The sequence below is a fragment of the Etheostoma cragini genome, chromosome 23 (genome assembly GCF_013103735.1).
Source record: "Etheostoma cragini isolate CJK2018 chromosome 23, CSU_Ecrag_1.0, whole genome shotgun sequence".
NCBI lineage: Eukaryota > Metazoa > Chordata > Actinopteri > Perciformes > Percidae > Etheostoma > Etheostoma cragini.
The window spans coordinates 13982367-13999610 of record NC_048429.1 but is presented as its reverse complement, the minus strand read 5'-3'; the positions used below and the strand labels follow the sequence as shown (position 1 = coordinate 13999610).

Below are 17244 nucleotides of genomic sequence, written 5' to 3'. Positions count from 1 at the left end.
CCCCCCCCCCCCCCCCGAAGTTTATTATACACCAACAATACTCAGTAAAGTCCCTATAAGCTTTATGTCATATTCCTATATACATGTATTATAACTAGCCTGCAATTTTATCCCTCTACACTATCTTTATTGTCATTGTGCTCGGAGTGCAATGGAAATCAGTTTCCCAGCCCTTCAGCAGTGTTCATGTGGAAATTAAATACAACAAAAGTTGAGTAAATAGAACAAAAACAAATAGAGAAAATATAAAGAGAGTTTATCATTTTGGTTATAGATGCTTATATAATTTTGAGAATACTTTCTGTGTCACGGTTATGAGTATATTGAAAACGTTTTAGTTTAGTTTGGTGTATTTGTCATTAATAATCTATTTATGTTGGTCTTGATTATAATCACGTTATGTTCTTTTTACTGTCCTTTGGTGTCATCACAATGTTATATACTGTAATATTCTGTATGCTACACTATACTGTTCTAATCTATACTATAGTATAGATCACAACAGACTATGCAATTATATTCCATTATAATATATACTACATTATAGGCTACTACACTATACTATTTTATATCACACTATGCTATGCTATACCATACTATAGTGTACTCTTATATTTTACACTCTGCTATATTTCCTATGCTATGTTATTGTATAGGCTTCTTCACTATACTGTACTACTAGCATGTGTTATACCATATTATATCCTATTCTACATGTGGAAAACAAAGTTTGCGTGCCCATACCTAATTGTTAGACATCTCACCCCGGAACTAATGTGCTGCTCCACCAGCCTTGACTCTTCTAGGAAGGCTAATCTACAAGTTTCTTGGAACGGGCATGGTTCACAGTGCCGTTCCAATTCCTCCCGTAGGTGTTGAATGGGGTTAAAGTTAGGGCTCTGTGAGGGAAGTCAATTTCCTCCTCACCAGACTGGAATAACTGTTTCCTTATGAAATTTGCTTCAAGCAACAGGAAAGGGTCCTTTCTCCAACTGTTGCCACAAAGGTGGCACCCAATCCATACAACACACAATGTCACTTAATTGGAAAAACTGAGCCTGGACTAAAAAACATTTGCTCTGTCCTTCACATTGCAATTTTCATGTTGTATATCAAATAGAATGAATGTTGCAGAGAATATATAAGGCAAGACAAGGCACATGTATTTATGTAACACATTTCGGCTAGAGGCAATTCAAATTATAAACAATTAAAAACCCTCATTAAAGATATTAGAAAATAAAAACAAGCTATAATGGAATATGACACACTGCATGATGTATACAAGTTACACAACAGTGTAAGAAATGAACAGTAACTTGACTAGCGTCAAACAGAAATTTGCCTTGATTTAAAAGAACCGAGAGTTGAGTTTGTTCCAGATGTGTGGTGCATGAAAACCAAATGCTGCTTTCCCATGTTAAGTTGTGACTTTGGGCACAGAAAGCAGACCTGTACCAGATGAACTGAGAGATCTGGATGGTTCATAATGTAGCAGATTATGCATTTTGGCCTTAAACCGTTCAGTGCATTTTAGACCTACAGTAGTATTTGAAATCTGGAGTGGTATTATCCTCTTGGTCTTAGTGAGGACTTGAGTAGCAGCAGTAGCATTTTGATTCAGCTGCAGCTGTTTGAATATTTCTTTTAGATTTTTTAGGGAGATCTGAACAGATCTGACAGAAGTCGAGTAGCTGAGTTTTGTATTAATGTATTAATTATGTTATATTATATTGTTTACCTCAGTTTTGTCTTCACTACAGTAAATTGAAGAAGAAAGTTCTGGCACATATAATCGTTCTCAGCTTTTATTGGAGCATCCTCAATTTATGTTTATTTAATTTTGTATGTCTTTTTTTGTATGTCTTTTTCTTTTTTTTACAAATGTTGTTGTTTTCCATAATCTGAGCCAGTGGAAGCATGTATATGTTAAAATGTTAAAAGAGGCCCCCAAACAGCGCCTTGGGGAACTCCACAAGTCATATTTATCCACTCAGATGAGTAATTACACTATAGACACAAAGGCACACACCTAAGGAAATAAACATTCTGACAAACACAGTTAACAGTGTTTATTCTGTTCAAAGCCAAGTCATGTTACCCGTTGATGATGAAAGAAAAAAAGAATCTGAATCATATGAAAACTGACAGTTGACATTCAGTTTGGTACAGTTGAATTACGTGCCACCATGTATTCAAATGACACTTCTAACTTGTAACATACATACAGTAGGCCTATACGTATGTATACATTCATCTTTGCAGTTTGCTCTTCAACTCCACCACATACACAACATCGACATAAGCACATAACACTTTAACATTCAAAGCTCTAACACTCTTTAACTCTGACAGACCGTTTTGATTCATTTTGACTGTAAATTCAACATTTTGCATACAGTGTTAATAGACAACTTGCACAAAAGGCTACATGTAGCACTCCAGTGTGATCAGTGTGATCAATTGTAGGGGTGAAAAAATTGTTAAGAGTAGGTTTCCTTTCTTGTGTTTTTCAAAAATGCTTCATAAATGGTAATTTGATGTAGTACTTATGTTACTTTGAGGCACAAATAATCTCATTGGTTTGGTTAGACTTGACTGGGACAAGCCAAAGAACCACAGTTTAAATTGCATAAAGCAACAAACCAAACTTTACATTAAAATACAATAGATTTTAACCTTGTTAGCCTAGTTAGTTAGTAAGCTAATCTAGCTAGCTGGCTAGCTTATTCCGTTGTTCATCTCATATCTGCAAATGAAACCTCAGATGAGCTTGAATGGGAACCATATTGTAGTTCCAAAAGTATATTATTATTACAACCTAACTAGCTAAAAATCAAAACTAGCTTGTAGCACTTTATCTAACCTAAAGAGCTACTAGTGATGCTACTTTGCATGGCTTTGAGAGTTTAAACATGAGAGTGAAAACTCTGCTTTATACCTCCCATTACTATCTAACTTGTATCCAGATAGTAAACACATTAGGTGTAAGAATGCATCTGTAGCACTCAGATATAAACTGATTTATAAGACTTATAAGACTCCTGATTTATAAGACTTTTATCTCCCAAAATGTAAACTGCCTAAATGATATAAAGGCATCTTATGTGTGATAACACATTTATGTTGAGGTATCGTTAAAATGATCAGATACATATCTGACTACCGGAAATGCATTAAAGTATTTTTTCATACTAAATTTCTAATATCAGTGTTGTCCTGTTCTTGACGTTTTCACTGACCTTTAACATTAAGATAGAAAATCTGTTGTTTGTTGGGCTCTGCCCACTGTGGTTCAACACAAGCATATTATTTCTATACCTCAGCAAAAAGTTTGTAGAACTAAAACTCCAGTCTTCTGCAAGATGAATGTCACAATGTCAGTGAGGAAGTCCGCCAATCGTCATACGCATTGAGCTCATGCTGCTTAATGCAAATGTCAGTGAGGGTGTTCTAATGTTGCAATAAGCAATGAGCCGCAGTGTGGCTGGAATACCCACATTCGAGGTAATGAACATTCCCAGTGCTTTCATACTATGGTCACTAATTAATGTGTACACTCTGCATTGTTTTCATTTTAACACTCAAGCATCATGAATTCTAAAAAATATGAGGAAACTAATGAGCTCCCTGGTTTTACAAGCAACCAAATATGGATGCTTTATGAGAATCATCCGCCTGGAGTGTTTGACCAGTCATCACTTCCATGGAGCTGGCTAATATTATTATTATCCAGCTTGGTTTCTATCAGTTTACAAACTGCCTCTTATCTTGATGATTGTAAACACAAACCGTGGCTGTAAAAGACACAGCAGACAACTATGGAAACCTGATGGAGCGCTTCCAAAGCCAACAGGTGATCAGAAATCAGAAATCAGCCATCAGCGGAAACCGTATACGTGAAGCGAGGACGCACTGTAAACAAAGACCTGCAACACAGTCATTCTGCTCCAGCTTTGGCATATATCAATTACCTTGCTAATTAATAGCACAGTCGGTGTTTACTACTCTGTAAGCAGGATAGGGTTGACTCTCATTCGAGGAAGAACAGTACATCTTGTTTGCTTTTGTATTATTATTTTTTACTGCCTTAACATTATAAAGATAAAACAGGTGGAAAGTTGGTCACATTTACTCGTAATGCCTCTCTCTGACCCTTGGGCTGCTTTTATAGCAGTGTGGCAGATGCAATAAGCAGTCTTAATGGTTATATAACAAAATGCCAGTAATAGTCTGCAATTATAAAATGCACAAAAATCATGCAGTAGCCTAGTATGCAGGCTAAATGCTAAGCTGCTCTGTGACATAACGTGGCATTGCTGTAAGCCTTTAAACATGAATTCCATATGTGACAGCACTGACTGCTTATGGTATTTGCCATGGCAAGGGACCAGACGGCACTCTGTCGTTGCTTTGGAAATCCTAGTGTGCGTTTTTTTTTTCTTCTTGCGATACCTTTCTGTCAGTCAGTAAAACACAGTTCAAGTTGCTCCCTCGTATGTATCCCCACATCCTCTGCGATCCACGACGCAGCCGCGTTGAGTGGTTCCTCATTTTACCCTCACTGGGCGGAAACATAACAGGAAGTAACTTTCTGGACTGGAAAGCTCGTTCTATCGAATTCTAAAAATGCTCCCTGTATTTGCAATGTGTGCAGCTGATCCTGTAGAAACTGTCCTGCCCTGCTGCTTATTAAATACACTCATGACAGGCAATCAAACACAATCACGCTGAGCAGAAGGAATGCAGAGTTTTCTTCAGTCCATCTCCTAATCTTTAAGTTTGTAAGCCTTCTTCAGGGTAACGTTGAGGCAGAGCAGAAAGAGGCCTACTGCTCCGCTTGAAGGCTATCAGTCTTGTTGCCTGATGCTTTGACGGTGTTCACCTCTTCGAACACCAACTCTATGCACAATAAGGAATAAGGGAAAACATGTCAGTTGGGCTGATTCAAATTTGAGCCATGCAAAAGGGATGAGAAATATTTGTATCTCACTTAAAGTAATTTTTTTTTATCAAAATGGAAATAAAACCAAGAGCGCTCTGGTGCAAGCTTTTATTCTGTCCTATTATAATTGTGCTTGTTCAGCTTGGTATACCGGTCAATCAAAGCAACTCAAAATTAGGATGCAAACCATGCAGCAAAAAAAAATCCACCACGACCAGGCATTTCACAAACCATAAAACTCCCTGCTAAACTAAAACTTAATCGTATTTAGGACGTTGTAAATTGACTCTCGTATATCTCAAATATTACTTTGGTGGTGTAGTTGTCATTCCTGCCACAACCATATGAGCTTAAAACCATTGTTGCACATCTCCAGTGTTAAAAGCTCTGCAGCTTGATGGATCTGTGGCGTCTATTTCTGAAACTTCCTCCTCTGAAAAGCCAAAACGTCCCTACTATAATAGTTTATAAAAGGAAGTAGTAGAGTATCATATTAAAAGAAACTGAGAAGCAGACAATATCTGTACATTTTAAATTGATATGCGTAAGCTGCAATCGTGTTTTTGTTGTTGTCTTCCATCAAGGACAATAGGGGAGGAATAATTACTTACTTGTGCTGTGTTAAATCATGTATGGTTCTACTTTGAAGTGAAAGCTTTACCTTTCCATTCTTCTAGATTTCGGTCTTTGCTCTCCAGCGTTTGGTCGTAAGGCGGTGCCTCTGGCTCGTCGTCTGGATCGTGGTACTGTGAGAAGTAAGGATGGGACAGAGCCTCGCTGGCCGAGATCCTCCCATCACAGTCCAGAACCAGCATACGCTTCAGTAGATCAACAGCTAAGAGACAGAAACCGACAGAGAGGTGAAAGAGGTAAATGCTAGCAGCTTGGAAACCAGTTTAAACCCCCAAAGGGCCAAACCTGTATAACTGAATCACTCATTTGCAATGTGGCGAGAACAACTTGAGCTTTAACAGCCTCTCAAAGCCTTCCAATTGAATTTAAAAAGTTGGTAATCTAATCTGCGATGCATCACTCACCTAGTGGATTTGCTCCTTTAAAGATCTTTTCCAGGTCCTGCTGGGGCATGAAGGGCAGAGACTGGATGTACTTCTGTGCCTGCAAATAAAGACCAGCGTTCTCTTGGCATGTGACAATGTGGATGATTTGTTAGTGATCAATCACCCCAACATTCACACATATTGACTACTCCTTCAACAGCCTTGTCAGTGGAATGACTAATCAATTAGAACAGGTTGCATGCGTCAGGGGAAGCAGCATTACAGTGTGAACATAGCAGCGTCTTTTTCCCAATTGCTCCATTCCTTTTTTCCCTCACTCACATGCTCAGAGCAGATCTTCTTTAACAGGTCGTGTGTTGGAGTCCCAACCACCTCCATGATTCTCTTCAGCTGGTCGATATCTTAGTGCAGGTGGAGTTAAGGGCTTTCCGGAATTGACTGATCATATTACCTAGCCACCTAGGTAATCCACTAAAGCCCTTTCACACATCCAGTGCACCCCTGAAATTCTGTAGACATTGCCGGGAGGAGTTGTATGTGAGAACTCAAATATCTGAATCAGTTGAACCGGACCTTAAACTCACTTTACCCTGCCAGCTTCCTCCTACAGAGTCTGGGTAAAGTCAGATGGAGTCCATGTGTTAATAGAGCAGGTCATTTTCCAGAGAATTCACAGGGAGCAAGTGGACATGTTGATGACATTTCTATTTCTACCCGGAACCTGATGCACGTAATGTCCTGCTTCCTGCACGCTCTACCCAGGCTCCACCCCTTACCTTAACCAAACAGAGCATTCACAGTGATTGAGAACGCGTCTGACACAGTGTAAAACGTCAACTTCAACGCACAGCCATGTACGTAGGCACAGCCGTAGCCTACGTACATGGCCTAAAGTTTATACTTGTGCGTTGTTGTGTGCGTCAATCTCTTTAAGAAACTTAAGGGGCCTGTAAACTTACAGGGCCGGCATGTGTGTGTGGGGAGGGTGTGGAAGAGCAAGTGAGAGAGTTTCAGGGATTAGCTTCGGAGAAAGTGCCGACTCTAGAGTCATAGTGAGTGAAACAAAGTGTCTCCCCTGTGCTTTCTGACCACGGTTGGATATCTGTAGCAGGAAAAGTTAACCTTCTGCTTGATTTCATGTTGTTTATGGAGACATTTTTTGAGAGGTGTACGTCAGGCTGAGGCGTAGCTCCATGCTTCCACATACCTACATACGTAGCCAAGACGTAGATTTATCACAGAAGCATGAATCTACTTGCTGAGGACTGCTAAAAGTTCTTTTTTAGTCCCGCAACACACAAAGATCAGTAAATCAAATTTGTTTTAGCTCTGCTCTCTCGGACATCCAATACAACAACGTAGATAATAAAGCCTTTTGTGATCGCTTCTATTCATTCCCCACTTCTCTCTGTTGATACACCTCCTCTTTAGAAAGGCCTGGGATTGTAATGCAAATCCCCAAGAGGTCTGCATCTACAGGGCACATTAAAGAGGTAATGGAAGGTTGATGTTAAGAGGGGGTGAAAAAGCAGCAAATTGCAGTGGACTCTTGCCATGGTGATAAAGGATACAGTCAGTGCCAGGAAACAGGACTTTTCCCTTCAGCAGCTCTCCCATAATGCATCCCACTGACCAAATGTCAACTGGAACAGAAACACCAGAGGTTAAATGATTTAATGAGTTTGCTTATGAAAAAAAATTCTGATCTGTGTATTGTTTGATGGCATCTTACCGTTCTGATTGTAGTGCATCCAGTTCAGCATGATCTCCGGCGCTCGATACCAGCGAGTCGCCACATAACCTGTCATCTCGTCATCTGTCTGTCTGGCCAATCCAAAGTCAAGGATCTGTAGGACAGGAAGACCGTTTTTTAATTGATGGAGTTCATTGGTTGGAGTGGAAGATTTCTAGTTTTAGACGGAAGGTCAGTCTTACCCTCAGCTCGCAGTCCTCATTTACTGCCACATTACTTGGCTTAAGGTCCTAGAAAATGTGGCAAAGCAGACAAAGGAGGAGAGAAACATTTTGAATAAGGATGTATCTATGTAGAGAGAGGGATGGATATGAATAGAAAAAACGCATAAACCACTCAGCTTTCACTTCATTTATACAGAACACACTCAGAGATTCATCTCAAGAGCACCAAACAAAAAGACTCATATTGGGAATTTCAAAATAGCCTGTAATGTAATGCTGCCAAACATAGTTCAAACCTATGGGGCTTTATCTTAAAATGTAGTGCAGTTTCCAAAAAGAATAATACCAAAATGTCAGGTTGAACTGAGTAGAAATGTTTATCCAATGATTCATCATGGAATCTAGAATGTTTCCGGCCATGGTGCGGCCATATGAGACATGAAGTATAGACATCAGTGCGAACATGATTTCTTTTTCCGATTTTAAAGCTACTTTGTGGAATACAAGGGGAAAGCTGATTGCTAAGAGTTTTATTTTTATTTTTTTAACCAGACAAGTGCTGTTGCGTTCTTTTTAAACTTGATGGTCAAAAATGACAAGAAGGCCAAAGAGAAGGCACTTACTCTGTGGATCAATCCAGCTGAATGGATGTACTGTTGGACAGGCGGAGGGGTGGAGCAATGGGGGAGGAGAGAGGAGAGAGAGAGAGGACATAAAGGGAGACAGGGGTCAACAGCGCAGTTCACCACATTAGCCTAAAGGGAGACTGCTTTTGTCCGTCCCATGGTAACCGCGAAGGCCGAACAGCCGGCCATGCAGGCTGCTGGACTGATTCAGCAAGAAAGCGTTGGACAGAATAAATAACAGAATGTCAAACTCAATATAGATATAGGGAGTGTTTGTGCAACGTAGACTGTGGTGTCCAAATTCTTACAGAAAGATTGCTGAACAAAAGGTAGCTCAGCTAATTTCTGAATTAATAAAAATTAAAATTTGATTTCAAAAATGTACATCCACACATTGAGTGAAAAATAAAAATTAAAGTAATAAATAAAAAAATTGTTCAAATAGTAAGGTACTGCATTTGAAGAAAATAAACAGTAAAATAATAGAAAAAGTACTGGCAGCTCATTTCCCAGACATGTAGCATGAGCTAAAATACAGAAGATTTTCTGTTATTCAAAGTTCTCTAATACAAAACTGCTCAGGTAGTAAATTTCTGAAATTAATTTAAAACCGTTTTTTTGTCACTTTTGATGCTTTTCTTAACTTTGACCCTGTGAACGCTTTAAAAAATGTTTTTGAATCCCGTTTATATGGTTAATAATTTACGACAATGGTGCTGTGAATAGCGCTCTAGGTTAGTTGTTGGGACCACATAATGCATTTTGAAATGTAAATAAACAGCATTACAACTGTGAATCACAATGTTCAATGGGCCATTTCTTTCAAAATATAAAGTCATACAACTGTTAATATACAGATATTTCACAGAGTGGATAACGGAAATGGATACTTGGTTCAATTAGACAGCTGAAAGTAATGGAGTTAGCAGTATGAAGGGAAACTTGACTACAGCAACTTGATAGACATTGACAGTTCAATTGTATAAAAATACTGTAACAATATCCATTTTCTATAATCAATAGTTACTACAATTTAGAAACAGACACAATGATGGGCTGCTTTATATCAGACAAAAAAGGTTAGGAATCACTGGTGTACTACAGTATATGCATGCTAACTGATATATTATGTATGCATGGCATGCAGCAGGTGCATCACAATGCTGTAAATTACCTTGAGGCCGCGGAGAAGCTGGTAAATTAAGAACTGCACGTGCTCGTCTGACAGCCTCTGAAATTTGACGATGTTGTTGAGGTCTGCACCCATCAGGTTGGTCACCAGGTAGCTGGAAAAGGGAAGAGCGTGTGAATGAATGGGGGGTGGGGGCCCTCAGATAGAGGAGAACAGAGTTGATGCTGCCATGGCAACCATAAGACATCTCTACAAGTCTATTATCCCCCTAGGATGGCCTCCACCAACACCATCCTACCCTCTAATAACAGAATCATTGCATTTGTGGTGAAAGGTGGAGCGCTGCAAAGCTTGGAGGGAATAAAAGATTTACAGTTCATTGAAGTCCTCTAATGTTGCAGCAGGTGTGAAGACGTCCAGCAGCCCTATTACCTTCACAGACAGAGACAGAGAGAAGCAGAGATGATCAATAACAGAGTGGAAACATGTATGTCCGTCTGTCTCTGGGTATTTTCATTAGAAGCACTAACATTCTCGTGTTTCATGTGCTTGAGTAGCCTGAGTTCCCGGTACGAGCGGCGGCTGTGGATCAAAGACTGGAAAGGCCTGGACAGTTTCTTCACTGCGACCTTCTGCCGCAAAATGACATCATACGCCGAACTGGAGAGAGAAAACAGAGATAATTTGTTTTAATATATCCAGTGGCATTAATATATTAACATATCTTCCCAAACTTGATTTTTTTTTTTTTACATTTCTTTATTAAAACCATATTCCTTTAGTTGTAAGTGGCCCTAAATATGTAAATTTTGAAAAATCATCTGTAAAAATAAAATGGGACTGATATCATTTTTGGAAAATGGATTGGGAAAATATGCACATTTGCATTTTTGCCAAGAGCTAGATAACAAGACTGAGTCTTGCCGGTTACATCCTCTGGTTTTGTTATTTTCAGAAAGTAGCTAGGCTAACAGTTTCTCACTGTTTTCTGTCATGGGCTATATTACATGGGCACATTCAGCACATTGTCTCCCAGTCAACAACAAAAAAATTGTCATTCTCACACTTCATTATTTAAAGAAACTAAACAAATGTGATATAACGTGTGTGAGCTTTAGAAGTACAATTCCCCCTGTCTCCAGTCTATTGTTGCCAAAATCGCCAAACTATCTTTTAGACCTGGTATCAGCTGATGATACTGAGAGTATGACTATATACTGTATTAGGGATAAATGATAGAGGAAAAGAGACAAACAGGTTGACTAAGGAAGAGAAAGAGAGAGAGGCAGATGGTGAAAGAGGATGTGATGGAATAACAGAGGCACTGATGTCAGATATTGGAAAAGTGCGGTGGTTTATTCGATCTGCCTCTTTTGAAATGTATATATCTTTCAACGTAATTGTACACTGAGCCAAGGCTGCTTCTATTGCCGCTGCCTTTGTGATGCCAGTGTCTTCTCAGTCCTGCTGGCTTTTCAACACTCACAGTAGTAATAATACAGCCGACTAGAGTGGAAGACACAAACAGGAAGGAAACATGGGTGAGAATTGTGAAATACTGCGCAGCAATGCAGAAACAGAGCAAGAAGTGAAACCCTGACTGGAAAAGTGGAGTAAGAGAGGAAATTGAAAATAAGATGTATCCTGTTCATTAACAAGACTTAGCGGTATAAAACTTATTCTGTTGAATATACTGAGTGATTTCTGATCACTTAATGGGAAAATCCCCTCTCTTTTACACTTTCATTTCAGGCATTGCTCAGTAATAAGGTGTACTTTTGGAGAGACCACAACCTTACAATCTTCTACTCTAGTTTGCAATCATAACTTTGCGTATCAAACTTGTTTGACCGTTTTTTTGCAGCTAAATCTGCAGCAGAACAACTGACATTCAGCAGTCAATTTTATATTAGGATAGAGACCGTGACACTGTATATTGAATGCAAGAAAATACTGAAAGAAGAAAAACTGTAAGCCATCCTTGCTTACTCAAAACCCAACTTGTCTTGCTGCAAAGCCCAGTGTGCAGTTTTCTTGTATAGGGGGTGTGATAAGTGACTCTTCAGCAATGGATTTTTTCCCTTCATGATGTTCAGTTACCGTAGACAGTTCTAGAAAGAAGCCAACATGCAAAAAATCCAGTTCACAGCAGGTACAGGATGGTCACCTTTAGACAGTAGAAGTGCCCATGCACCAAATGATGTGTGTCACCTGTATTTTCCAAAGTATGAAACTCACTGGGAATATTACTGTATCATTTCATGGTGACTTATAATGCTTATATGCATGAGTAAACTACAATGTTGGAGGGTGGTGTGCATCCATGTGTTTGTCTTGTAATCGCCTGCTGCCAGTCCGGATGTCCCCGCCGAGCTGAAGCCAGGACAGCAGCCAGTCTCTCCGTCTCTGACACAAGCCAGGGCTCACTGCCTCACACATACCTTCCTCCCTGCCACCTTCCATACATGGCTCTGACTGCACTGCTGTCAGCACACACAGCCCAGCCACAAGGCATCGATTTCTCTCCTCTTCTTTTGTCTCAGTATTCAGTTTTATACCCGAGCTCTTAATGCACCGCCGCTTTCATGAAGAAAGAGGGGGAGGGGGCAGCTAATATCAAATGTGAGGTGATTGAAGTACACCGTTTATCCACAGAGGAAAACTTTATATATGTATATGTATGATTTTGTTGTATCGTTTCAGTTAATGTGATTCATTTGGATTAAATCAAGAGGAAAACATTAATGATTTGCATGTGTTTGAAATGGGTGTTGACTCAAATGCAGAGATGAAAGTATAATTTGTTCTACAGATGATTGTACACAGGGTTTGTTTCTTGCATCACACTGCTCCAATGTTATGCATTTCACTGCAAGCATTTATCCAGGTGCCAAGAGTTAGATGAGAAGATACGGCTTATGTATCTCTATGTGGCGTATTAAAGGGGAATTATGGCCATTTTCAAAATTTACAAATGTTACTTTTGTGGTCTAAGTCCAAAATACCAGTAAACATGGAGCATTTTCTCTAAAAATCCCCAAACTCAAATTTGAGACATAATCAAGTATAAAGTATGGAACCGCTCCATAGATAATGAACAGGGAAAGAATTTGTAGGCAGAGTGAGTGTGTGTGTACATTTTACACTACGACACTACACTATGATAGAATGTAGCTCACTTAAGTATAAAAAGAAAGAAATTAAATGTTCTGTGGGTCCCATAATCTCCCATTTATTGTCAAGGACTATATACTTAATATTATCACAAGTGATGAAAGACACTTTCTTCTTTGGTTCCTGGCTTTAAGAGAGAAAGAGAGAGAGAGAGAGAGAGAGAGAGAGAGAGGGAGAGAGAGAGAGAGAGAGAGAGAGTAGCTCAAGTTCACATAATTGATTGAACATACCAAAGCCATGGAGATAACATCCTGGTATTTCTGATTTAGGCGGTTGTTCCCCTTTAAAATCAGGTCCCACCAAGGTTAGAAACCAGATCGCTGGATTCAAAGTCCAGAATGCTAACTATTACACCATGGAACCACGCACAAGCTTATGACTGTTGCTAAGAACATTGTACTGTGATAATATTGAATTCATACCTAAATTAGCATACATTAAAACCAGTTTGATTTATCTAATTTCCAATTTCTCGACAAAACGACCAGCACAGACATCACAATTTTTAAGAAAATGAAGCAGTCATGTTTTATTCATAGCTATCCGAAAGACAGGCTTCCTGCCAAACTTCTGGTTTACTGAACAGATGTTACATACGGTGAGATGAGATGAAAACAGCCTTGATCAGCTTTGTGCATATTCTCACTTGATATTGAGTCTCAAGTCCAAAATGGTCTTAAGAAGCCAAAAAGAGAATCCTTAATGGGATCAGTCCTCCAAACTCTTTGTCTCATCATTTAAAACATGCTTCATCTCCAGCTATAACGGATTATATTAGCTTGTCGGATCCTTGACCTCACGCTTTTGGACTCAAGAGGGTTCACCGAGAGATAAATGATGAGAGCTGTGTTTTACTGTGCATTTCAAGAGGTAGTCTGTGAGAGTATCCTAACCCCCCATCACGGCATAAATGCATACTGATACATACATGTTGTATTCTCAAACCCCATCCCCCAGCCGGTTTCTAATCAAGTCTTGCCATGAGAAAGTCATGACAATGGCTGGCGATCAACATTTATAACGCAAGGCAATGCTGAGTGGTGTGTGAAGGAATGTCTTTTGTGTGTGTGTGTGTGTGTGTGTGTGTGTGTGTGTGTGTGTGTGGGGGGGTATATTTCTGTGTGTGTATAAATTAAGAGTCTTGTTAAAGTGCATTTTACCAGTGCCATCATTCACACTTGTGTGCTGTCTATTTAATGCCTTGAGTAAAATAACAGCTCAGAGCACAAGACAGGAGGAAAAAAACATGTCCTAGTGCCATAACCTTTACTTCAAGTTCTCTTGTCAAATTCCAAACAAACCAGATACATAAAACATACTTCGCGTGTGAAAGAAAACAGCCTCCAGGCGCCAAAGAATTAGAGATGTTATTATTATATTACATTATATTATCCATTATATATACTGTATACGAAACCTTAAAATCTCATATATATGCAACTTTATATATAGACTGCCCTTATCCTTATCTTTCCCAATCTCATGCACAGGAAAATAGTCCTATTCAGGATCCTATAAAGAAATCAAAGAAGGTCGAGAATGCAACGCAATGGCATGAGGACTTTATTACAAAGATCAGCCATTCCAGTTTCCATGTTTATGCAAATGGCCTAACCTTTCAGGATCATGAGTAGCAAATATCAATGTTACATTGCTTTGGGCAACATGTTTTTTGTCAACACAAAGACAAGTTTCATGTACCTTCGATTGGATGCTTTAATAACACTGGCCATGCATTTGTTGCCTGAGAGTCCAAACTGAGAATCAAACCTTTAACTTAGCAGTTTCCATGTCCAAAGTAAATGTCCATGTGCATATAATCTTCCTGAGGGGGAATAAAAACAGCTGAAAGCAAAGTCCTCATCCAGCTCTCGACAATTTTTACTGTACTATTCCGAGCTTTAAAGCTGCAATATCGGCAAGGTGTTCATGCACAAAACACTCCCGTGGGAGCCTGAGTCATAAAGTGGAGCTCCAACAGACAAGCACATTCGGTCTTCAGACAGTGTCTTAATTGACATCTGACATGACAGGAAGTCTGCTATATGAGGATAAAACCTCCTTTCAGAGGATGCAGGCAACAGCAATGAGAGATGGGGCTACACAAACAAGCATATGAGCTTCTTATCATGTGTTTGTGACCTGACACCACACACTGCACAAATAAATGATGATATCCCAGAAAGAGGGATCCTATCCTTAAACAAAAGCTGCTCTCTTACATTTTTGAGACACAAATGTTCTCTCCAGGTGAGAAAAAGATGCAGTAAATTAAGTGTATTTGCCTACACAGAGCAAGCCCAAACGCAAAAAAATGAATCAAAACTTAACAGCCAATTTCACACTGTCTACTAAACAGCACCGAATAAGGGCTTCATCTGGGGAAATTTGAACTCACCAACATTAAATCTTCTGCCACTCTCATCCCTCTGGCACAACAACACAGCACAGGATTTGTGTTTGCAGGATATGGGAACATACAGCGAAGCAAAGCTGGCCCACAAAATTAGATTTTTCTCATCCTAGTATGGACAGGCTCAATGGGCATATGCTTGATTCAGTGGTGTTGTCAGTGGGCACGGGTGAATTTACTGTGCAGCTGATAGGATACACTGTTGACCAGATGCTATTCCAACTGGATGATAATTTAATTCCAGTAATATTCTCCATTTTATCTACAAAAGCGTCTTAGAAATTCGTTGGTTTGGTCTCTCAATAGCCCAGTGTCAGGCCCAGTTGCCAGGATCAATCAATTCTCTGTGCAAGAGTTTCAGACTACTTTAGTTACTTCTCATGACCATCAGGGAGCTGCCAACATGCAGTGTTGTGTGGAAAACTTTAACCTCTTCTTCATGTCTTTAAAATGAGATTATCCCACTCGGATCCGTCACACAAACCCTTCTTTTTAGGGCCTTAGGTACATTACTGCCGGCCTGCTATTGCAACGTAATTAGGATTGTCTGTTGGAGGTGGTTATCACCATGACACATCACCATGGCAACGGGATCCCACCAGCCGGTAGAAATTGGTTAAAAATGAAGGCAGTGGCATTTTGCAAGGTTAGAAATGTCTACATCCACAAAGAGGGAGACAGAGAGGAGGGGGGGGGGTACAGGTGTATCATATATGAGAGCAGCTGGGCCCAGGTTGTACCTTTCCAGATGTGGCATGCATGCAAAGAGACTGTGTGAAAATACTTGTGCTGATGCTGTGTGTAATTCCCTTACACATAGTCTATAGGAAAAGCAAACCGGTGGGATCAAAACAAGTCCTGCAGACCTCCTGTATCCTTTTATATGGCTGACAGCAGTTAGGCTGAAAGCATATTCCTCTGCATATTGAAAACCAAAAATAATACTATTATTTAACGTTGTTTTCTCCTTTAGTATTGGATGGGATGATAATAATACGCCTATAATAACAACAATAAAGCCCAATCAGTTTCCACACAGCCGACATGCATCGCTATGCTGATGTATCATGACCAAGATACGGTAAATGTTGTGGCTGTGCAGCCTCGCCCCTCCACCCGCCCTACACATCTACACAAACACTCACCACACCGAGCCGTAGGCTCCGGAGCCCACCGGCGTCAGGTTCTGGTATCGCTCCGGAACCTCCCACACAGTCTTGTTCAGCTCCTGACGGTAAAATCCTGGTCTGGCGGACATTTCTCTACAGAAAAAAAAGAAGTGAAATTAAAAAAAGGGTAAACAGGAACGGAGGCGTGGGCCGCCGTCTGCTGCCTCAGCCGAGCTGCTGTATCACTCACAGCACCGACCAGTGACAGCCTCTCTCTCTCTCACACACACTCACTCTCTCTCCCTCTCTCGCTCTCTCTCTCTCTCTTTCTCTCTCTTACGTCCCCCACCCCTCCCTGTGCCTATATGTCAAAAAGTAGTCTAAAGTATCATAACAGAGATACGTGCATTAGCCTTTGTGCAGGTAGCATGTGGGCTAGACGTTATCTGAAGTTTAACCATTAAAGCTGAATGTTACAGGCTACATTATCATTTAATATGTAGCAATTGAAGCGATTGAAAAGTTGATCAAATAGCCTACTATTTTGAAAATAACAACATCGAAATACACAAAAAGACAGAAAACCAGAGCAACAGAATAAACAAGACGTTACGTTAGGAACTGAGGATCAAACGATGAATAGCTACAAAACAAAGCACTACAAAATATGATAATAATGTAAATCCATTACTGTCATCTGGAGGTTGACATCTGCTAGTGCGAGAGCCGAGAGGTGTCAAAAGCAGCACCAATGTTATAGCCCTATTGGCGCCGCGGTCAGGTCGCAGTCTCACCTGGAGGCGTGTGTTGGGGAAACTGTGTGACGACCAAAACGGTTGTCTCTACAGTCAATGCCAGTGCAATGTTTTAGTTTACAGTAGGCTACCTGCGCACGATAAAAACTAAATA

At 40.0% G+C, this 17244-nt stretch overlaps 1 protein-coding gene across 2 annotated transcripts; it reads right to left on the bottom strand.

The window, feature by feature from the left end:
• Positions 1-2558: 2558 nt before the first annotated feature.
• mapk11 (mitogen-activated protein kinase 11) lies at positions 2559-16617 on the bottom strand. 2 transcript variants are annotated; one of them, XM_034863792.1, is made up of 12 exons: positions 16372-16617; positions 10170-10299; positions 10013-10071; positions 9682-9793; positions 8505-8534; positions 7900-7947; positions 7697-7811; positions 7536-7607; positions 6286-6365; positions 5983-6061; positions 5607-5780; positions 2559-4902 (listed from the first exon to the last, which is right to left on the bottom strand). In XM_034863792.1, the coding sequence occupies exons 1-12, from the start codon at positions 16482-16484 to the stop codon at positions 4829-4831; spliced, it is 1086 nt and encodes a 361-aa protein (XP_034719683.1). In that variant the 5' UTR covers positions 16485-16617; the 3' UTR covers positions 2559-4828. The 2 variants fall into 2 exon arrangements, with proteins under 2 accessions (XP_034719683.1, XP_034719684.1); XM_034863793.1 differs by lacking the exon at positions 2559-4902 and adding an exon at positions 5032-5378.
• Between the last annotated feature and the right edge of the window lie 627 nt (positions 16618-17244).